Raw genomic sequence first — 24,160 nt, forward strand, 5'->3', positions numbered from 1 at the left:
TGTCCTTCATGGCTTCCCTGTATGATGGGCCCATCTGTTGTGAGCAGAGCCAAGCCAGCGGATACTGACTAGACAGCTGCACCAACTAGCCTCTCTTGTATATATGATGTGTTAGCTACACTAGCTGTGTCGCCGTGATTATTCCCTTGACCTGGCCCACTGCTGCTCTGTGGCACAATGGGAAGATTCCTCCCCTAACAGGCCTCAATGGATTTGTCAATGAACAGTCCAAATATTAGGGCTCTGTGCTGAGATCAGGGCAGCTGCAAAGCACAGAATTTTACATGACAATTTATGGTCCATATCTTTGGTAAGGCAGCACTGGTTAATTTTATACTCAAGTGGTGATTTGGACATGTAATTTGGTATTTATGTCTCTGGCTCTGGTCAACACCGCTGATCAAGCTGTTAGAAGACCAGTCGATGGACTGGTCCAGTCCAGTAGGGCTAAGGCAGGCTCCCTCCCTGCTGTGGCTTCATGTGACTCCCAGAATCAGCAATATGTACCCCCTTTCTGGCTTCTGCATGTAGGGGCAGCCAGGGGACTCCACACACTGACCTTGCCCTCCCCAAATGCTGGCTCTGCTGCTCCCATTGGCCAGGATCATGGCCAATGAGAGTTGCCAGGGCAACAGCTAAAATGGGGCAGTGTGCAAAGCCACCTGGCCATGCTTCTATGTAGGAGCTGAAGGGGGATATGCTGCTTCCAGGAGCTGCCTGAGGTAAGTGACACCTAGAGCCTACACCCTTGACACCCCCTCACACACACTCCAACTCCCTGCCCCAGCCCTGATCCCCTTCCTTCCCTCCGAACCACTCAATCCAAGCTTGAAGCACCCTCCTGCACTCCAGACCCCTCATCCCCACTTCCAGTGCCCACACTGCCAGCAGGTGCCCTCTCCCCCTACACCCTAACCCTCTGCCCAAGCTCTGATTCCCTTCCTGCACCCTAAACCCCCCATTTATGACTCCACCTTGAAATCCACCCTCCCCGCCCAGAGTCTATGTCTCCTCCTGCACCTCAACCCCCTGCCTCAGCTAAGAGCCTTCTCCCATACTCTGAACCTCTCTGTTCTACTCCCCAGCTCCAAGCCTCCTCCTGTACCTCACACCCCTCATACTTGGCCTCACCCCAGAGCCTGCACCCCTAGCTGGAACCCTGACCTCCTTTTGCCCATAGCCCTGTGAAAATGGGCGAGGGAGTAAGGGTGGGGGAGGGGAATGGAGTGAGCCGTGGGTGTGGCCTCAAAGAGCAGGTGAGACATGGGCGTGGCCTCAAAAGAGGGGCAGTGCAGGAAGCAGTGCAAGGGTGTTCAGTTTTGTGTAAGAAAAAAGTTGCCAACTCTATTTGTATATGTAGATAAGAGTTCTTAATTTACACAGTGGCTCAGTGCAAATGTGATCTTACCTGCCTAATTAGAATGGTCATAACGGTTTCATTGTCACTGGCTTGGTCTAATACAAGGGAAGTTGTATGTGCATGTGCTTTTTTGGTTTTGTTTTGTTTTAAATGTTACACGTAATGCAATAATGAAGGATTGTATAACATTTCTATTATAAACTGGTTTTGTGGTAGGGCGTAAACCTGACTTAATTCATTTGGCATGAAAGTAGACATAGAAACTCTGACAGTTCAGAGCTTCTTTTAAACAGTTTAGACTAATAAACAATGAAGAGTGGGGGAGGGAGGAAAGAGAGAGAGAGACTTTATTTCAGTTTCGCATGCTTTTATGTTATGAATTCTTAAGGAAAATGGCTCACTTTTTAAATAATGACTTTTAGTAAGTTGTTAGAATCTGGTCTTTCAGCTATGACCCAACTATTGCCATTAACTCCGAAGGAAGCTTTGCCTCCTTTAATGTTGCAGAGTTAGTATCTTAGGCTAAATGTTTCTAAATTGTTTGCTAAAAGTTAGGCATCTAAATAAAGTTAGCAAGATTGTTATAGGACTGTAAGTATCTATGATTCTTATTTAAGTGAGCTAAGCAGTCATATTCCCTGGCCCTGAATTTCCTTTCTGCCTTCCCCACTCCTCTTTTTTTGTTGGCTTGCATTAGCAGACACTTAGAACCAATGTTTCCAGTAATAAATGCATATATGGCTCAGATGGTGGTAGTAGTAGTGCAGTGCACAATTACCTGTTGACATCTATGCATGTATATTTTGTGGGCACAAGTTAGTGCTTGTTTTAGGAATTTTTGCCCTTAATGTTAATTCAACATAATAATATCTAAGATGAGTCAGGAGGGAGTTGATAACTTGCATCTCGGTTAGCTACAGACACAGTGTTTGGGAGACTTTCCCATGGCAAACGCTTAGCAGCTGGGGAGGATATTCTGCCCTGAGAGCTTTACCCATGGTTGTCATGCTGAAATCATAGTAGGTGAGGATATTTCATGTTAACTGTCCCCATGACAGAGCCTTTCAAAAGGATATCATTTGACAATAGAAACCATACCCACTTCCCCCCAATTATGGGCAAGTTTCTCTATAACATTTATGTTTAAGATCATTCCTATAGGGATTATTACTTGTTTTCCCACACTAAAAGAAAGAAAAATGCAATTTAAAATAATAGTTTTTGACTGTTTATCTCTCTGTATATCTATTTATTTTATTTGCCAGCTCGAGATTATCCTTGGATACTTAAAAACAAACGCCCAGAAAAACTGCGAGATGCTCTTAAGGATCTGGAGGTACCTTTCAGAAAGTTTCAAGTATGGCAACAAATAATCCGGTTTTCAAACCTCTTTCAACAGCTTTAATTTTCATAAAGGATCAGCCCTTCTGGTGATGATGAATGTGCTTTTGTCCGGTGGGCTGTTCCAAAACAGTTGCATCTTTGTTTGTGTGGCATGCTGATCTCTCATGCTTGAAAATCAGAAGCACCTTAACCACTGGTGACAATGTGTATGGCCAACTCCCCTCTTTCTGTTTTCTGTTGTTCTTCAGGAGCTGATGCAAAACAGTCAGTGTGTGCTGAGCAAATGGAAGAATAAATATGTCTGTCAGGTAAAATGTTTTGACATGGTCTTGAAATGTTCAGTCAGTGGAGCTGAACGACTATTTGGTGATTGATGCTGAAATGTTATCATGTTAACTAGTATAGAAGCTCACTAGTGTTTTAGTGGAGGGAGTATTTCATTATTTAGATTTTATTTATCAGCAGAAACAGGCAGGATAAAATCAAACTCTGTGGTCATTTTACTAGCAAGAAATAATTAGTAAGGAGCACTTACTAAATCTTGTGAGGTGCTGATCTTGCAAGATGCTAAGTGTCTTCATCTTCCATAAAAGTAATGTGATTTGAAGGCACAGGACATTCAGGGGCACTGGAACAATTTTATAGTGGAACCCATGTATTTGGTGTTTGTTATTACAACTTCAAGCTAGGGGTGTGGCTGCACCCCCAGCACTCCTAGTTCCAGCACTACTGCAAACACCTTACAGGATCATACCCAAGCACAGTCAAAAGAGCTGTTAAAATGTATAAAAAAGCCTGGAAAATATTTTCATATTATATATTTTACGTAGCAAACATTTATATAGATATATATCAAAGCATTGACTTTGAGCTTGGACATGACGGTGATGGGAGTTGTTTGAGAATCTAGATAAACAGCTCACGTGTAATTACAGAGCATAGGGCACTGTGGCAAGCTATGTGCATGTATCTGTCCTCAATATATACATAATACACTATACATAATACACTATAGATATAATACATATATATATAATACAAAATACATATATGTATATATATAGTGTATTATGTATATATTGAGGACAGATACACTATAAAAAGGAAACATCTGTTCACATCCTCATTAGCATAGAGCATTAGGGTAAGTGGAAACAGTATGGCATATTAGAATGTGTGATCCAGAGTCCTAATTCCTGATTCAGCAACTTGCATGGGAGTTATGGTTAGTATTTTATCACTTGGAACTTTTCTGTATAGCCCTGTATCTTTAGTGCTTATGAGAAAGATGTGCCATGTTTAAAACTTCTTCAGCACTGAAGCTGAAATTATTAAAAATGTTACTAATGTAGTTCTCAAAACAAACTTTGTACTTTGCTCTTGTAAAATGTTTCAATTTTTTTCAGTGAAACTTAAATTTAAACAGTTCCAAATTTGTATGATCCTGTTTGTTAAATATATTTAACGTATCCAAGTTCCATTTATGTTCAAGAAATTTCCAGAATTGTTTTAACAAGAACACTTCATCAGTGAATGCTAATCTTATAAAGCTAATGTTAAATATGAACTGTGGAGTTATTTGAGGCCCCAGATTTTTTGGGAGGACAGATGAGGAAGGGAAGAAGTATGTGAATCAGAGAGGCTGCGTCGTGATCAGCTTTAAGTGTCCCTACCCCAAAAAAGTGGCTGTTCCTATTTTTTGTTACCCTTTTGCTATGTATCCTTACTTGTTTCTTTCTACTTAGTCTCCCCATATCTTTTTTCCTTCCTGTCACATCCCCGCCTCTCTAAACTCTCGCTCCTTACTTGTATGGAACACTTGTCCTCTGAAGAGCCTGCTGCCATTTGTAGCCTGTACTTTAAGGACTGGCTCCTTGAATTTTGGAGCTTCTTGCCAGGGGAGTTCTTCAAGCCAGAATTATGTCACTCCTCCCTTAAAATGCTACATCATAGATTCACCAGCTACCTTATGTAAAACTCATTTCTTCAACTTGGGTTTCTCTCAGGAAATTCTTCACATACATACACACAGACTTGCACACAAAACAATATAGCTATTAAAGTATCTCTCTTACAAGGTATGGGTGAAATTGACAGGAGAGGAAAAGAGAGATTGCTATATCAACTTTTAAATATATATTCTGACTATATTTTGCTTGAAAATTAGCCAGAGGTGAAAACAAAGGTATTAGTAATAGTTACTTCTGTCTTAAGCAATTTCCTTTGCTTTCTCCTTTACTTAAAACATTTTGCATTTGGGATTATCACAGTTCAAACAGAATTTTATACAATAAGTAACTAGACTTGAATTTTCCCATAATGATGTAGAAGATCCAGAAAACATCCAGTCAAAACGTTTGTGTTATCTTGCTCTCCGCCATCCTCATAATAAACTGTTTTTCTTCAACAAGTGAAAATAAAACAGAGGAAAATGAATATTCTGGGAGAGTTCTTCTCAAGTAGGGCAATTTGCAAAATTCCTACTTATCAATTCTTTTTCATGTCATACAGTATCCTACACTGAATTGCTACTTATTTCTCCCCCACAGATCTGGTGAAAGGGAGTAAATCCCTCCCTTCATGAATTGCCCAATGGAAGATGTGCAAAGCACTGTAGTCTCTCACAACAGAATGCCATATTTTTGAATCAATGAATTATAAAAAAAATTATAAAAACACTTAATATTATTTTATTTGCTGGAAAAGAGTAAATTCCAAAAATATTTGAATCTCCAGGCTCTTACCAACCTAGGGAACAATAAATTGAGACTCAAACAAATGCACATACACAACTACTAAAATTAAATATTCAGTCATGTTAATTGTGTGTGCAAATGACAGTAAGACTGCATGCACAGTACTGCAGTTACACATAGGGTATGTCTACACTACCATCCTAGTTTGAACTAGGGTGGTAATGTAGGCATACCGCACTTGCAAATGAAGCCCGGGATTTGAATTTCCCGGGCTTCATTTGCATAAGCCGGCCGGCGCCATTTTTAAATGCCGGCTTGTTCGAACCCCGTGCCGCGTGTAGCCGCGCGGCACGGGGTTCGAACAAGCTGGCATTTAAAAATGGCACCGGCCGGCTTATGCAAATGAAGCCCGGGAAATTCAAATCCCGGGCTTCATTTGCAAGTGCGGTATGCCTACATTATCCCGCTAGTTCGAACTAGCGGGGTAGTGTAGACATACTCATAGAGAGTAAGTAGGCATGCAAATCATATGGTCCTTTGTGTGCACATACTTCTGGACATCTGACTTCAAAACTCTAAATTGAATCCAGCTGCATGCCATTGTCTAGAACTACCACTAAACCATAATGTCCTAGTTCTGCACTTTTTTTAAAGTGTAATTTTGTGTCTACTCTCATCACTTTTTCCTATATGATGAACATCAAAGGGACCAGAACTTCTGTAAAATTGGGAAGAGCCACTGGTACCAGAACTTGGGAGACAAGGAGCTGTGCCCCCCTTTTTTAACATGAATGTAGTTTGGGGACAGAGGGCAGGGTTGCCCTCTAAACTGGACGGGAGCAGAGCAACATTGGCAGGGACTACACAGTGCAGCAATAGAGCTGACCCCATTATCAGCTGCCGCTCCGCAAAGTGCACCTCTTGCTAGTGGTGCTCCATACCTGCCTAAGGTATGCAGTGGGGAGTGGAGGCAGCATCATTCCCTGTCCCCTTACTATGCCTTAGTTAAAAAGTGGGGGGCATTGTCCCCTGGAAGCCCCCCTGTCCAGTGCAATTGACAGACATGGCACTGGAAATTTTTATATTTATATGATTTCCTTTGCCAAAAAAATTCGTTGGTTATATTCTTTATTCTTGCAATACTGTAGATACATGTGACTATTTTTTGTATCTTATAGAAATACAAAATGTGCGAGTTCATGCAAACATAACCTAAACAAGTACTCAGAGGGGTAGCCGTGTTAGTCTGTAACTTTGAAAACAACATGGAGTCCCATAGCACCTTGGAGACTAACAAAAATAGACAAGTACTGTGAATTTTTTTGAAAGGATTGTGGCGGTATTCCATTTAAGAGAGCTTAGTGGAGTCCTAAAGGACTGAGCTCTCTTCTTTAGCTCTGTCCTTATTAGTTCCAATAGCATGTGAATGTATACCATGTTAGTACTGTAGTTCTAAACCCAAAGTTTGATGACCTGTGATGAGCTGCTGAAATAATCCTGTAATCTTCTGTTAGTTGTTGTCAAAGAAGAAAATAAATAGACTGAAATGCTTTGACAGAAAAGGAAGGCGAGAGGTTTTTCCAGTAAAATGTCATTATTATTTATAAATAAATTATTCTTCCTTCCTATTCTGGCCAGGAATAACAATTGAATGTTGTCAATTAATTTCACTAACATTTTAATTAGAATGTGCTATTAAGAAACTGTAGCTACTTTTCACTTGTGGTATCATTCCTCAGTGTTCTGGAATGCTTCAAAGTCTTTTGCCACAAAAATGAGAATTCAGTGCTGTGATATAAAGCTATTTATTCAGCTTTGGTGTACAATGAATATTTGCAAAACTAATGAGGGCTAGCTGAATAATCTAGTTCCTAACTTCTTGGTTTTTACCTGCACATTTCAGTGTAGGATTAACACATGCCAGTATTTACATATTTTATTATATGAATGCACAATAGCTGAAGTGAATATTGGCAGCTAATAATAAGAATTTTGCATTTTAACTTAGTGTTTGATTTTATTTAAGTTGCAATTTGCATATGTGCATAAATCATAGGATCATAGGACTGGAAGGGACCTCGAGAGGTCATCGAGTCCAGCCCCCCGCCCTCAAGGCAGGACCAAGCTCCGTCTACACCATCCCTGACAGATGTCTATCTAACCTGTTCTTAAATATCTCCAGAGAGGGAGATTCCACCACCTCCCTTGGCAATTTATTCCAATATTTGACCACCCTGACAGTTAGGAATTTTTTCCTAATGTCCAATCTAAACCTCCCTTGCTGCACTTTAAGCCCATTACTCCTTGTCCTGTCCTCAGAAACCAAGAGGAACAAATTTTCTCCTTCCTCCTTGTGACACCCTTTTAGATATTTGAAAACCGCTATCATGTCCCCCCTTAATCTTCTTTTTTCCAAACTAAACAAGCCCATTAATACTCTTAATGTTACAGTCGTTTGCACATTTAGAACTTACTGGTGAGCTGGGATACAGAGCAATATGTACTGACGTAGCTTGTGCAATTAGCTGCTAGGCATGTGCACGCAAGTAAGCTGATTTAGCAAGATATATGGTGATACATGCCAGGGTATCTGATGTCAGAATCAAGATATTATGTGAATACAATATATGAGAAGTTAGTACTTCTTGCCAGCTAGTAATAGGAACACTGTCCATCATATTAAATTATTTGCTTTTAATCACAGCAGTTAGTTCATAACATGTTGGTAGAGGTCCAGGGCTAAACTGCTAAACTCACACATGCATTGATTGTTGTGAAATATTAACATGTAACAACACTAGCCTCAGCTATTCTGAGGAAAATGACAGAATAATTACAGTGGGGTGAGGGAGAAAAGCAACCTGCAATGCAGAAGTAGGTGAAAACCCTGTGATCCTGCTTTGAATAAGAAACAAGAATTGCTTTGCAATTCCAGGACCCATTTTACATATTCCCTGATCTGGGTTGGATGTTCTCAGGCCCGCTGATGGGGTGGGGGAGCAGGCAAAGGAAGCAGTTAGGACCTGCTGATTCAAAAGGGCCCTTGGCTCTGGCTGCCAGTGCTCCCTTTAAATCACCCCTGGAGTGTCACAGAGTGCACTCTGGGGAGCTCTGGGGGCTGCCAAGGGAGCAGAGGAGTGTGCCAGGGCAGCACCCTTCGGGCGTTGCAGCCTTCCCTTTCTGCATGAGGCCCTGCCATTTCTGGGAGCTCAGAGCCACCACACCTTGCCCAGGGGCCCAGCCAGCCTGTCGGTGCCCCTGAATGTTAGGACTTGACTTTAGTTTAGTGGAACTTAAGCCTGTACTTAAGTGCCCTGCTGAATAGAGAAGTATTGAAATAGAGACCTAAAGTTAAACATGAGCTTAAGTACTTGGTTGCATTTGGCCCAAAATTCCCTTTGAACAGGCTGTTCTCCCCCAATATGTTCTCCTACCTATGGGAGAGCAAAGGGAGCAGTTGCCCAGGACCTGGTGATTCAGAAGAGCCTGGGACTCCAGCCATTGCTACTCCTGTGCTAGCATCAGCAGCCAGAGCCCCAAACCCTTTAAATTACCGCTGAAGTGCCAGGGTGGAGAGGGGGGTTGCATCATGTTCTGGGTGATGCTGAGGACTCCTTGCCCAGGGGAAGCGCCACGGTTCGGCCCAGGTCCTCCGCGGCTTTGCTCAGCGTCTCCCTGGTCTGCTGGGGGGGGGGGACGCAGCTAGTGCCCCCCCAGCAGACCAGGGAGACGTGGAGCAAAGCCGGGGGCCTGTGGTAGAGCAGGTGGGGCACTGCCGGTTGGTCCCGCAGCACCGCTCCTTGGCGCTACTGGACCAACCCGGCAGCACCCCAGCTGCTCTGCCTCAGGCATCCTGATTCAGCTGCTGATCAGTTTCAGCAGTGGCTGAATCAGGATGCCTGGGGCAGAGCAGCTGGGGTGCTGCTGGGTTGGTCCAGTAGCTCCGAGGAGCAGCCGCGCTACTGGACCAAGCCAGCAGCACCAGAGCTGCTCTGCCCCAGGCGTCCCAAAGTCAGCCGCTGCTGAAACTGACCAGTGGCTGACTACAGGAAGCCCGAGGCAGAGTTGCTCTGCCCTGAGCTTCCTGGAATCAGCTGCTGATCAGTTTCAGCAGCAGCTGACTTGGGGATGCCTGGTGTTCTAACTTGAATCTGTATGTAAGTGGAACTGGTGTCCAGATTCAGCGGCTGTTGAAACTGATCAGTTTCAGCAGCGGCTGATGCCAGTTCCTACTTACATACAGATTCAACTTAAGAACAAACCTACAGTCCCTATCTTGTACGTAACCCGGGGACTGCCTGTATATAAAATGGACAATTTAGATGCAACACAATAACAATCATGTAGCTTTGATACTTTAATAGAGTCATTTGAGAGGTAGAAGGTACCTATGTTGCTGACTGAATGGGGTAACAAACCAAAACGCACTCTTCTTGATTGTTGCCAGAGAGACATGGTGGATATCCCTTCTCTGTAAAATAGGGAGTAATCTCCAACAGATCTCTATTTTGCTTGGCTTATCCCATTGCCTTCATCTCTCAAGTAAATGCAGAGCACCACAGCATCTCACTTTTTGGAGAAGGAGGAATTTCTAATGCTCTAAGGTTGTAAACTTTTCCTGGATGACCAGACAGATTGACTACCAAGAACAGGAAGTTATAGAGCAAAAGTGATGGGAAATTTATTTACCCAACCCCCTTACTCAAATCATCCAGTTTGAAACTCGAGGATTTAGTGTGTTTTTCCCTTGTGTGGCAGGTTGATGTTTTGCTCACCTAATAATCCCAGGCTTTTTAGAGCTTGCACAATTCAGAAGAGTATGAAGACTTTCTCATAGTAAATGTATTACTTTTTTGTTTTTGTAGTTTTGTTCTCGTAGTTAGGTCAATTTTTCACCTACTTTTTCAGCTGAATTCATTAGACAGTTATAACTAACTGTAGTCAGACCTTGCTAGACTCACGTTATCAAATTGGAAATAAATTATTTTTATCTAATCTAACTGCAACATAAGGATAAATTGAAGTTTTGAAAAGTTGTAATAAAAACTACAAGCGTGTAACTGTGCCTAACATTTTTACTAGAATAGAACCTTAAAGGACATCTTTCATGACTGGGACTCTTTGGATATGTCTACATTGCATTCCTCCTTCAAGAGAGGAATGCAAATGCAGACAAACAAAATTGCAAATGAAGCACAGATTTGAATTTCCTGCACTTCATTTGCATAATAGCAGCCGGCCGCTTTTCCTAAATAGCATAATCCTAGAAAAAAAGCGGTTATTTCGAAAAGAAACCCTTCCTTCGAAATAACCTTTACTCCTTAAAAAATGAGGTTTAAGGGTTATTTTGAAGGAAGGTTTCTTTTTGAAATAATCCCATATGGACCACTTTTTTTTTCTTGTAATACAGTATTTTGGAAAAGTGGCTGGACGCAATTATGCAAATGAAGCGTGGGAAATTCAAATCCACGTTTCATTTGCAGTTTCGTTTGTCTGCATTTGCATTCCCCTCTCGAAGGAGGAATGCAATGTAGACATACCCTTTCACATATTGTATGTGCCTTCAGATTAATACAAGATTAGTCTTTGTCAGGATGGGAAGTTACTACATTTTTTTTCTTCTGCCTTTAATGTATGTTTTGCATGGCAGGCATGTTTGTTTTGTATTTGAAATATCATGCCAATTAGTTTTTAAAACCCAGCATAAATTAGCACAAAAAATAGATTGGAGTTTCTCATTAAAAATATTAATAAAGGAAAGAAGGAAATATTTCATTAGTTTATATGTTGTTCTATTCACTGCTGCAGAATGCATAAAATTAATATTAATTCATAAAGATGTGTATAACTGCCATTTTGCAAAGATAGTATAGTAGGGTCGTAGATGAGAAAAAAAGCCAGCTCAAATTCGTGTCCCTATTGCTGCCTGTACTTAAACACTGTCAAAGGAAATCATTCTCTTCCCTTTTAATCAAAATGTGGAAAACACAAAACTCAAAAAGAAAAATCATAAATGAAAATATCTCTGCATCTCTGACAACATAATGTGTTCATATAAATTAGAAATAGACCAACTCTCAGGTCATCTAATCCATGCCACTATCAATTCAGGTTTGTTCCCAACTATATACTTCCTACTGCTTTTGCAGTTCATTTTTAAAAGTCTAAAGTAATGGTACTCCTGCTGCTTCCTTTCGAAACTATTATACAATTTAATAGATCTCACTGCAAGGAAGTTTTGCCTGGTATTCCATCTAACAGCATGTTGTACATCAATGTTTGTTTCACACCTGTGACATAGAGTAGACGTGGGTTATTATGATAACATCTGTTAGAAAAGCAAGCATCAAATTTTAAACTATAGAATTCTAAAATTATATACATTTAAATTAGAAATATAAATACGATCCTGGCTCATTGGCCCATAGTAAGTCCCCTTTACGATATTCCAGTGATGCAACCAAGAGGACTTAACACTGCTTTAATGCAACAACTGAAGATTCCTCTGGCTTCAAGCTGCAGTAGCCAGCTACTTTCTTCTTTGGAAGTGGTGGCATGAGGGGTGAGACCAGAGCACAATGTGATCCAGCGATCCACACTTGCAGAGCAGATCCTACAAAGTTGATCGGGGCATGCAGTTGAATGGAGACAGACAAAGGCTAACTTTAAGCAGTAGACTAACTTTATTAGCTTACCCCCTACTCTTTTTTACCAGGCATATAAGTTTGTCCAGTGAGGTGGGTTAAATCTGTGGGATGATGTGAGCCTAACTATAGGAAAGCAGGAAAAAGTTTATAACATGTTACAGTAATCTATAATGATGACTTGATGGGGAAAGGTGAAAAAGAGAGACAAGTGAACTGAAGTAGGTGGAACAAAGAAGGCTTTTTGATCTAACTCAGGGACCATTTTGAGACCATTCCTGGTAAAAAATTAAGTCTGGAGCTGGAAATCAGTGACCTAAAGTTGGTATGTTGGAAATTAGTTCTAATGGGTGGACAAAATAATGAGGGGTGGGCTATTTCACTCATCGCTCCCTTTGGGCATCCTCAGAAAGAGACTGGGTGTGGAAAATTGATGGATGTAGGTGCTGCTGGCTGAAAGATGGGAGAACTGGTACGAACAAGCCTCATGACTATGGCTGGCTAGGACCCCAGAATTTGCGCTAACACCTTTGGGCCTTCCTTGTCCTAGTCCCAAAAGATGTTCTTTTTCTTCCTTATTTTATTTCTCCTCTTTCTAATCTCTGTGCTTTTGCCTTCTCTCTAATAAGACTGTGGGATAGCCAGCCAAGAGTGTGTTTTGTAATGTTTTGTTAGTCTGCGATCAGAAAGCAAGGCCCTAACTAGTCCAATGTTGGTACAAGTTTGCCTTGTCCTGGGGGTGGGGGTGTCAATCAGACTATGTGCTGTGTCTGTGTTTTTCCACGAGTATGGCTGCAAGTGAAAGACGGCACCAGAAGCAGGAACTATTTTTTTTAATCTGTTCTTTCCTCCTCCTCCTTATGTGTGTTTGTCTTGGTTTGTCTTCAAGAAAACAAGATTGGACTTTACAAATGTCAGCAAAAAAAACCCACTGCAAACTAGCTCAACTAACTTCTTGGCTTTTCCCCAAAAAAGAGAGTTGTCATCTATAATACTATCTAAAACAGGGGTTTCAAACTCCCAGCCCACAGGCCATCCCCAGCCAGAGTGATTGTGCAATCCATCCCAAGACTCGGGAAAGGGAAGGGGGCTATCCATTATAGGCCCCCCAAGCCATGTCCCTTCTCACCATTGCCCCACCTTCTCCCCCCCATGAACCCTGTCGCCCAAAGATGTGGCTTTGGGGATCACCGAGCAGACCTGGTGCCATGTGGCAGAAGCAGCGGGAGAGGGGAAAGTGGCATAATGCCAATTAAATACTCTCTTCCTAGATACACTGAGCAGTGCTGTGGTATCGCTGGGAATCAACCCCACATTGCTGATTTTCTTCAATGCTTTTTCACAGACATTCATTATGCATTCAGGGTGCTGTAAAATAACCCCTAAATTTTGACAACCAGTTAGTCCATTTATGGACAAAAAGTGCCAAATTTATCCTTAGCTTAGCCCCTTTTTAGCAAGATAGTCCAGTAAATAATATCTTTTTACCCTAATACAAGTTGAGCCTCTCTAGTCCAGCACCCTGGGACCTGACCAGTGCCGAACCAGAGAATTTGCTGAATCACGAGAGGTCAATGTTGTCTAGCAGCATTACCAACACTTCCACTGCTTGTGGACTCTTAGAAGACATTTAGGGGTAAATTAGAGCTAAATAACAGCACAGAACGCTGAGAACCAGGATTGGTGGCTGTAAATAAACTTTATGGGACCATGGGAAACTTGGCCACACCCATGATAAGTGGACATCCAGCTAACTAAAATCATGCTGGACCACAGATGTTGCTAACTAGAGAGGATAACCTGTAGTGATTTTTACATACTGCTTATGCTGTAGTATGCTCTGGCATGATAATGTCAGTTGACGGTGGAGCAGAAGTATTTGGTCTTTATTCTGCATTATTTTGCAATGGTGGATTTAATTCAGCCACCTTTTTGTGGATTATTTAGGCAAAAACAAAGCTTTACTTGTCCCTCACACCAAGCAACACCCCTTATGCCATGCTATGGCATCAGAAAAGACTGCTACTCACTGTTGGTCTGCAGTACCACTTAATTGAGGTGACTTTAATAAGGGATGATTGATTAACTCTGAAGTGAGCTGAGAGACTCTACTGTACTGTATTTAGATTTTGTGTTCCTTCTATACTGAGAGACCTCTGAGACTTCATGGCGGGCATTTTTTGTGTACGAATTTATTAGGTGCCTATCATTAGGGCATCAGGCCACCATTATATACATTCAAAAGCACATGAATAATCAAAGCTAATAGAGATGGAAGACAGCTGATGTTTTAAATGTCTGTGTGCAAATTAAACCGAGGTGAAATTAAAATGTCAGTGCAACTTTTAGAGTATCTCCTGACTGAGGATGTGAAATTATTCTTTATAATGTTTAAATTTGTGAATTGCGGGTCAAACACATGCAAAAAGACACTAAATTAATGTCCTTCTCCTACGTTAATGTCCTCCTCCTCCTCTGAAAATCAGGTGTTTGAGTAGAACATATGGAGAACTTAGGCCAGTAGTTTTGAAGAGATCAGCATAACTAGTTATTGTGCACTTGTAGTTGATAGTCATGATGCATTTTTCTAGTTCTCTTTTTCATTGATAAAGCTTTCATGGTGCATGTTTGTAATATATTTTGTTGGCCAAGATAAAAGCCTTTGTGTGATTTTGCAGTTAGATTCCTGTGTAACACAGAGAAATGTTAATATGTACTTTGGAACATTCCAGTTTCTTGATTATTGTTTCCTGATGTCTTATTTTCTGCCTCTTGGATTTAGCTCCTCTTTCATTCAGGTGTGCTGGTGTCCCTAAGCATTTCTGGGCCACAGCTGGAGAAAGTGGTGATTGACAGGACCCTGGTGGGGAAGCTCATCTCCGACACCATCACTGATGGTAATTACACCCATGTGCAAATCAATTGCCTACATTAACAATAGAGCAGGAGAAATAGTATGTCAACAGGTAGACTAATTATTGCCACTGGGGACTTGCAAATACAACAAGTAATTGCATGTAATGCCATCATTAGAACTCTCAGGACCAAGAACAGTTTGGGAATAACACTTAACATCAAAGATTTCAGTCTTGTCAAATATTGAATGGATTTTCTAAAATTCTGTTTCTTACACAATTTAAACACTAGTACTTGCAGCTGTTTGCATGGTTACTTCATGCACAGAGGAAAGGGACAGAAACAGATAAGAATGAAATAATTCATTAAGCAGGATTTTTATATCTATACAGAATGTTCAGTTATAAAAAATAACAGGATAGCACTGCACAGAGTGGCCTAATTTCTAAATTGTAGGCTCCCAGAAAACTAATATTTCTAATTGCTAATGACTGCTATTTCAGTGAGATGTGTTTATTTCAAAATCCAGTGTATATGAAATATGTCAGTTTTCAACAACAGCTTTGTAATATGAAAGTCTTCTTCATTTTTGTTTTGTTAATGCTCCACTGCGAACTTCCATTGAGAACTATAATCAGACATTAGTATCCTGGCATCTGAATGATCACGAATATACAATTTCATTTTGCACCTGAGTAGATATGAATTTTACTCTGAGTACTCAGAGCTTAAGTCCAAGTTTTGTACTTAAATATCAATGTACATCTGAGTGCATGAGAGCTCCCTTTGATATCTGGGGGCTTAGGCCCAGATACACAAAGGGTACATCTACACTAGCCCCCTAGTTCGAACTAGGGAGGCTAATGAGGGTGACCGAAATTGCAAATGAAGCACAGGATTTAAATATCCCACACTTCATTAGCATGTTCCCGGGCGGTCGCCATTTTGGAAACTGACTAGCCCAGAATAACTGCCTGCATCTACACGCGGCAGTGAAATGGGAGTTTGAAGTAAACCCCTAACTCGAATTAGCTGTTACACCTCATGGAATGAGATTTAACAGCTAATTCAAGTTAAGGGGTTTACTTCAAACTCCTGTTTCACTGCTGCGTGTAGACGCGGGCAGTTATTCCGGGCTAGTCAGTTTCCAAAATGGCGACCGCCCGGGAACATGCTAATGAAGCACGGGATATTTAAATCCCGCGCTTCATTTTCAATTTCAGTCGCCCTCATCAGCCTTCCTGGTTCAAACTAGGGAGCTAGTGTAGACGTACCCTAAAGAGACATAGGTGCTGAGACTGTCATTTAGAATTCCCTGGTTTTTTTACTTTTTTCACAGTTTTTTTAAATTAAAAATTACTTAACCTTCTAATATTTGATTGATTAATTAATAAATCTTAACAATCATACCTCTCAAGAAAATTGTAACAATCAAAGTTATACTTCCAAAGTTACGGTTACAAAATGGTCTCTATTCCATCCTTTGTTTTCACTTGCTCATAACTTTCTGAAATTTTCAACTTTCAGTTTAAAAATGCTCAGTTCTGAAAGTGAAATATTTGTTAAAGTTTGTGCTAAAAAAATGGCAACATACTTCTGCTCAATGAGAGCCAGATAAAGTGTCTTTTTCTAATTTTAAAAAGTAATCTTATGAACTTTTTGAACATTTCCATTGTCCAGTCAATAGGAGCTGAAGGTTGAATTTTTGGTATATCCATTGCCATCTTTGAGAAGCAGCGCACAAAAGAAATTTCTCCAGAAGACATTGGATTTAATTTGCCCTAATAGTGTGGTTTTCAGAGTCTGTTTTGTATTTGGTTTGGCTTTTGGTTTGGTTTGGTGTTTTTTGTTTTTGTTATCATCAAATGCGCAGCAAAGAATGAATATTGCTATACATGCATGTGGAGCTAGCTTATTTACAGCAGAAATGCCCAGTCATACATTCTGAGGACTGACAAGAATACCTGAGCGGGAGGGAAAGAAAAAGTCTGTTGCCAAAATGGAATCCATTTATGCAAAGTCAGATTAAAGCCCAAGAAATTAACTTAACACACTATGGATTTAGGCCTCCGGATTGACCCAAAATGTCAGACATGCCTGTGTAAAACCCTATTGAAGTCCATAGAAATTTGCCTGGGCACTGGGGATCTATGTACAAAAATCAGTTTGCAGGATTGGAGCCTAAATATACAACAAAAAGAGTATGCTGCCATACAAGGCCACTTAAATGCAAAAATAAATAGCTTCCTAGTTAATGTCCTCCTGGTGAACTGCACTTAAAGAAGGCTCTGCTGACGATTGAAGATAAGCTAGCATGCAGCATCTAACAAGCTTCTTAAATAATTTGTCATTGCTGTATGGTATTTAATATATAAGGAGTCTAAATCCAAAGATATCAGTCCATTTTAACAATGATATATGTAGAAAAATGGGAAATATTACAAAAATACACAAATGTGCAGAACTTTCATGATCATTATTTGCATGGCTTGAGAAGTTGTATGCCATTCTAAAATAGAGATTGTAACACAATGCATGCACGAGGAGCTAAATTAAGGTTGCATATATAGCCTTAACTAATATTTCCTGACTTTTGAGTGGTTAGCCATTCAACTTTAATATTTTATTAAACATAATTCTGAACTATGAAATATGTACAAATTTGTGGCTGCAACTGTGAAGAAGAGGCAGATGCATTTATTGTTAATTCTATCCTTTAACAAAATATAATAAACTAGCTAAATAAAGAAAAGATTGGCATGGGAAAAGACCCCATTTACATAAATCAATGTCACATACCTTGCAGAACAGGCAGGATAGTCATAACTATCGTCCACGTCTCTTGACATTTCAAAATTCCTAAATTCTGTTAAAACATTGTGATCTCATGGCAGGCATGTGGTAGATTCATAGCCCAGTACCCTGCCTAATCTTTGAAAGCTTACTGGGGCATTATGAGCCTGTAGAGCTGCATTCCTGTTCCCTTTAAGGGCCTCTGTGGTCAGCGTAGTCAGGATTGTTTTAGACCTAATCGGGTGCAGGAAATAGGTCTTTTCCTGGGTGTGCTCATCTAAACAGATACTCCAAATTTCCAGGTATTGATGACAACTGAATGTCCTGAATATATGCCTGATTCAGGAAAGAAGAATTATGAATGGATGGCAGTCCTTTTGATAATATCTTATACCACCCTCTTTTTCCTCCCAAGCCCCTCTTGAAATCTTTTCTGATACCCAAGACTATAATTTAGTTTTGCACCCTAGCAATCACCAGGTGGCTCTGAATGTCCCAGCTGTGCTGCCAGTCTAAACAATAAGAGTCATGTTTCCTGTTCCCACCCCTTCATCCAATATCCAAGCAACCAGAGCTTTGCAGAGTCTGAAGAACCAACTTTCTCTATTCACCACTCTCACCTGCTCATAGGTCTCCAATCCCTCCTCTGTGTTTAGACCCACGTTTCAGGAGTGTTCTGAGGTTTGATGTAGGCCTGTCTGTAGTGTAGCAGAAATATTTATTTAAAGCTTGTTTCTAGTAATATAGTGTATGCAATTGCATATATACACACAGGCCATGTGAATTTTCTTGTGTGTTAAAAATCTCAACTGTAGCATCAAAGGGACAGTGTCAGTTAGTTTAGGCCCAAAGTTTTGTTTCAAAAGTTTCCTTTTATGAAATTTTGAAATATCAGGGATCACAGTTTGTTTAAATCCAAACATTTTCCTTTGACACTTGCATACCAAATATTGCAAAATTGTGTGAACGCCTGACGATGTGAAAGTGCAGCTGTTTATAAAACAAAAAGCAAAGCTGACTAATTTACTTTCATGGTTCAAGGTGAGTGTAATGTAAGAATAAGCTATCAATATCAGTTATTAAAAGTAAATTATAAAAATTCTCATAGATCTAAGAATTTAGGGTATTATTTACAAATGCAAAGGTGTTTTTAAAATAGATTTTTCTTAACCAGGTCCTTTATTTTTTTAACCTGATTCTATCCCTTTTGCATAGGTTTCTGCATTTAATTCTTGAAAATGAATCTCACAATTTGACTAGAATCATATTTCTGTCCAAAGAGCAATTTTCAGTCATTTACTAACCATCAAATTGCTGTCTGAATTCTCACACATCCTCTTACAGATGTTCACTGTTCAGAGCACAGCTCAGTGTTTGGGGAAACCTTAAATTATTGGCAGTGTTGTATCACTCATTTTCTTTATTAACCTATGTTTTCTCTGTAGTGCTAGTTAATCTATTTTACATTTAAATATTTCCATTTATACTAGATGGTAACACAATACCATGTGATTCCACAGGCATTTTCCAGACTTCTCAGGAATACATTCACTCATGGACATGCACATGATTTAGATCAAGAGCACTGAAACAGAATGTCCTGTGTAAAACTTTCAATAGTTTCATTTTTGCCCATAACAAAAATGATATGAAGAACAACATTCTTGACTACTGTGGTAGCCTCTGCTCCATCATTTATTGTTTATTCTTGACTGATAATGTAAAATTACCAAATTAATCTCAAACAATAATTTGTCTTTGACCAGCCCAAATGCAAACAGTGCCGTGCAAAGCCACAACCCCAAAATATCAATGGGAGTTGTTTTGGGCAAGAGACTAAGGAAGGTACCAAGATGAGACTGAGGGACAGGAATAAAACACTGATTAGAGTGATAATTTGATATAAGATAATTTATTCAGTTTTATTTAAGTACACCGTAAGCTTTATTTCTCATTTCCAAGAAGGTCCTGGCAAGATGACACATTGATTCCTTTTAGGAGATTACACAGACTTCAGTGTAGTTTTTAAGACATGGTCTTGAGAAAAATTGCTTTTTCAGTGTCTCAGTGGAAAACTCAGTAATTTGTTATTTGTAGTAGGTATTACAGTGGTGACAATTTTTATTTGTTTTTCAGCTGTTCTTACAGACAGTTTCATCATCTTGTCATTTTGGGAGCAAAACAAACTCTGCTTTATTCAGTTTACAAAGAAGACAGGTTCTCCTGATGTAGACAAAAGACTGGAAAAACTCTCCTCCTTGGATTTTAAGGTATAGCAGTCAATGAAGACTATAAATACCATATCAACTTTATGCTATGGACCACTAGGACTGCCTGATAGAGTATTGCACAATAAAATACTGGTCTTTGACATAACTCCTTACCTGCCATTCTAATGCAAATACTTTGCGTTCTAAAAATGAATTTATATCGCAAAGTCAGAAAATATCTGAATGGATTATACTTTCTTACCTTTAAAAAATTGATGTGCCAATATTGGTCCAGTTTTTAATATGTTTAGTGTAAGATTGTTACAGTTATTTGAAGATTGTTACAAAGCTGATTGAAGCAAAAGTGTGATTATTTAATTATTCCTCTGTAGAAGATCTTGAGTATGTAGATGACATTGAAGAGACTATTGACCAACTATACCTAATGCTGGGAAAACGGCAAGATCTGTGGTGATTAAACCAAAGGCATCCATGCCTCCTATAAAAATAAAGCTTATAACTTGCCTGGCACTACACGTAGAAGCCAATGACATTGAATGGGTGAATAGTTTTATTTATATGAGTAATCGGCTGACAGCAGGCATGGCTCACATTGGATGCATTTCAGCATCTTCAAAGGCCTCTGATTAGGTGGCGGGATGCCTGTGTTACAACTAAGGCTACAGCTAGACTGCAGGGTTAATCGGAAAATGATATGCAATTTGCAGTATGCAAATTGAGTATCTTTTTCTGATTTTCTGTCAAAAGAGGCTTTTCCAAAATTTGGCGCATCTACATGGTGCCAAATTTTGGAAAAAAGTGCTCTTTTGACACATCCCTTGTGCCTCGTAGAACAAGGTTTACAGGGATGGCGAAAGAGTGCGTCTGCTTTTTCAAAACATTTTTCGGAAAAGCGAACGTGTTCCTTGGACGTGGCGTTGTTTTCCTAGGATACCTCCAGTATCCTGGAAAAGCAATGCAGTCTAGAGGTAGCCTAAGATATGAGTGTTCAGTGCAGTAGTGATGGCAACATGTTGTATGGTGCAGAACTGTGGCCATTAAAAACAGCTGGGGAGAGGAAACAAAACAATCGTCGGTGCCAAAAGTCAGGTTGATTTTTGTCACAAATGAAGAGATACTGTGATGATCCCAGCAAGTTGCATTCTTGAATGAGTTAAAAACAAGATGACGGCAGTGATGGGGTCATGTGCAGAAGGAGGTATGTTCTTACAGGAGGTTTATGGAACAGAGGTTGAAGGAAGCAGCGCATGAGGCCAACCATGAATGCTATGTGAAGATGCAATTCTGAGGGATTCAAGAATTGTAAATCCTCCCAGACTGATTTTTGTCAAAAGAAAACTTGCAAGGGAGCATTCAAGATCAAAGACTCTTCTATACCCCACCATATCTACATCGTAGGCATATAAATAGGTTGCTTTTGTCTCACAGTTGTATGTTTAGAAGTTGTTATTCTCCGTCTAGTTACAATGCTCATTTCCTAGGAGTAGGGGAGAGAGGGTGGCATTATGGGAAATATGACTACAGTTCCCGTGGGCAAGTGGTTTAATCACTGTATAGCTCATTTCCACAGCTGTACAATGAGAGCTGTAATATTCCCTTTCTCCTGGTTTTTGTCTATTTGGATTGTAACCTGTTTGACTTTTAGTACGATGGGGTCTTAAGCTCAGCAGAGTCCTGTAAATCAATGTTTTTCAAACTATGGGTCACGACCCAGTACTCAGTTGTGGAATGTCAGGCACTGGGTCTCATTGGCTCAGGAGGATCAGGTGACCAGTGGGGGTGCTAAGGCAGCTACCTGCCTATCCTGGCACTGCAGACTGTGCTGCGCCTCAGAAGTGGCCAGCAGCAGGCCTGGCTCTTAGGTGAGAGTGGGGGACAGAAGGGTGCACAGGGCTCCATGCACTGCCGCTGCCCTGAGCACTAGCTCTGCATTCCCATTGGCTAGAAACTGCTACTGGCTGCTTCTGGGGCACAGCATGGTCTGTGGTGCCAGGACTGGCAAGAAGCCTGCCTTAGTGCCCCCGCTGTACGGCTGCCTGGGAACCGCTCCAGGTAAACCCTCCTGCCCCAGCCCTGACACCCCCCTAAAGCCAAAGCCCTCTCCTACAGCCCAAAGCTCTTGTCCTCATGCCCACCCCAGAGCCCACACTTTAGTCAAATTATGTTGTGTCGTGGGAATCAACAATTTTCTTCAACTGGGTCATGCGAAAAAAAGTTTGAAAACCACCGTTGTAGGTGCTAGTGCAAAATAAATAATGAGAATAATCGTCCAGGTTCTCTTTGAAGGCCATTGGCTTCTAACAGAAAGGTTGAAGTTTCTAACTTACTGCAAGAATAGAGGACAGAAGACTATCTTCCCCCAAAGGCCAGAAAGATATTTAGTAAGCAGGAGGAGGAGGAGAGTTTGCACTTACTACAACCTGGATAAACATTAATGACACAACCTTGTGCAAGCTATCAGAGGCGTCACCATGTTAGTCTGTTCTTGCAAAAACAATGAGGATTCCTGTGGCACCTTTAAAGACAAACATTTATTTGGGCACAAGCTTTCATGGGCAAAACTCCACTTTGTAAGAGGCATGTCAGATGACTCTGGCGAAGCAAGGTTTTGCCATTGATAGCTTATCCCCAAATAAATCTGTTCATCTTTAAAGGTGCCACACGGCTCCTTGTTGTTTGTGCAAGTTCATATTCTTCCCTCCCCTTTCCCCCCTCCCCATCACCTACAGGAAATTAGTTTCCTTCTATATGGGAATTTGCAGGCATATTGTAAGGAATGTGTTTGATTTAAGTTTTGTCATAATACATTTTAACTTGCAAGGTAGGAATGCTTTCTGCTAGGGTGAGTAATACATTTTCCAGGCTGTTTCAGTTCAGGGCCTCTTTTCAGCAGTGACTTGTGTTTGCGAGATTGAGCCAACCTCTGTAACGTGGATTTGAGACAGTTCACTGTTCACTAGGAACTGAGCTGATACAGTTTACTTTAAAATGATGCACATTTATGCCTTGCCTATAGTATTTATTAAGGTTGCTACTTTAGAAGCAGGACTGATGCCCCTAAGCCAAACTATTCCCCTAAACTTTAATTGAGAAATTGTAATGAGCTCGTGCTTATCCTGATCATTTCCTTGTAAGGGCTATGTCTCCTGTGTTTGCTTTATACTTATATATCACATTTTTATTCTGGATTGCAGTAAGAGTATTTCTGAACCTAACTGTGGTGCCCTTTTACTTGGAAAAGAGGGAAAAATCTAATCCGCAGAAACATCTCACTGTGCTAGGAAATCAGAAATAGCCTCTGTGTTCCTTTATAGGGTTGTTATATTTTGTCTCAGCTGAGTTCTGGAAGACTTCTACAGACGATACTAATATTGCTTTCTCTAGAACAGTGGTTCTCAACCAGAGTTTCAGGGGTCTTTCAGACATTTTTAGATATTTGCCTAGTTTTACAACAGGCTACATGAAAAGCTCTAGCAAAGTCTGTACAAACTCAAATTTTGTACGGACAGAATGAGAAAGTAAGCACTTAGTCAGTAATGCTGTGCTGTGACAAGTAGTGTTTTAATGGAGGTGAAACTTTGTGGTATGCAAGACAAATCAAGCTCCTGAAAGGGGTTTAGTGATCTGGAAAGGTTAAGAGCCACTGCTCTAGAAATCAGTGGGAATGACTATATTTTGGCCAGACCTCACCCTCCCCCCCCCCCCCAAAAAAAAAGGCATTAGCATTTTTAACTGCATGCTTTTTGTGTCAGGCTTACTAGTTAGGCAGCTAAATATAAATGTTATTATCTTTAAACTGCAGCAGTGTGAACCACCATGAAGTATTATTCACTATTGCAAGCAGGGGAGCAGACAACCACTCCAGGCTCCTAGGCAAGATGGGAAGTGCCCAGCTCACACCTGTGTAAGGAGCAGGCCTCAGATAGCAGGGATGGGGCCAAGGGCCGCTGGTGACTGGAGTCGCAAGCCCTTTGAATTGCCAGGCTTTGGGGCAGTTGCCTCCTTCCCCTGTCCACCCTCCTACAGCAGGCCTGACTGCAAGACTGTTACATCAGCTTTCCTTTGTAATATGCAGGTATTCAGAACTGCCCCACCTGGATCAAACTAATGTATAATGTCTAGATCACAGAAGCAATAGAGTTGCAAATGACAATGATAAGAAGCAAAGATTCTATTCAGTGAGAAATCTGGGGCACTATAACAGTTCCTGAATATTGACCTTATTCACAGGAGCTG

The 24,160-nt window shown here is 40.6% G+C and overlaps 1 protein-coding gene across 3 annotated transcripts in view; it reads left to right on the forward strand.

Annotated features, from left to right (window-relative positions):
• WDPCP (WD repeat containing planar cell polarity effector) overlaps nt 1–24,160 on the forward strand; it is a 248,485-nt gene that overhangs the window by 68,105 nt on the left and 156,220 nt on the right. For 2 of the 3 annotated variants that reach the window (XM_075925595.2, XM_014569024.4), the window contains 4 exons: nt 2,626–2,696; nt 2,953–3,012; nt 14,827–14,941; nt 19,830–19,963. In XM_075925595.2, coding sequence (XP_075781710.2) covers nt 2,626–2,696; nt 2,953–3,012; nt 14,827–14,941; nt 19,830–19,963 — 380 coding nt within the window. Of the gene's footprint in view, nt 1–102; nt 2,384–2,625; nt 2,697–2,952; nt 3,013–14,826; nt 14,942–19,829; nt 19,964–24,160 lie in introns of those variants that run through there. The other variant, XM_075925596.2, reaches the window with a different exon arrangement.

The sequence above is a fragment of the Pelodiscus sinensis genome, chromosome 3 (assembly GCF_052426305.1).
Source record: "Pelodiscus sinensis isolate ZL-2025 chromosome 3, ASM5242630v1, whole genome shotgun sequence".
In the NCBI taxonomy this organism is placed as follows: Eukaryota; Metazoa; Chordata; order Testudines; family Trionychidae; genus Pelodiscus; species Pelodiscus sinensis.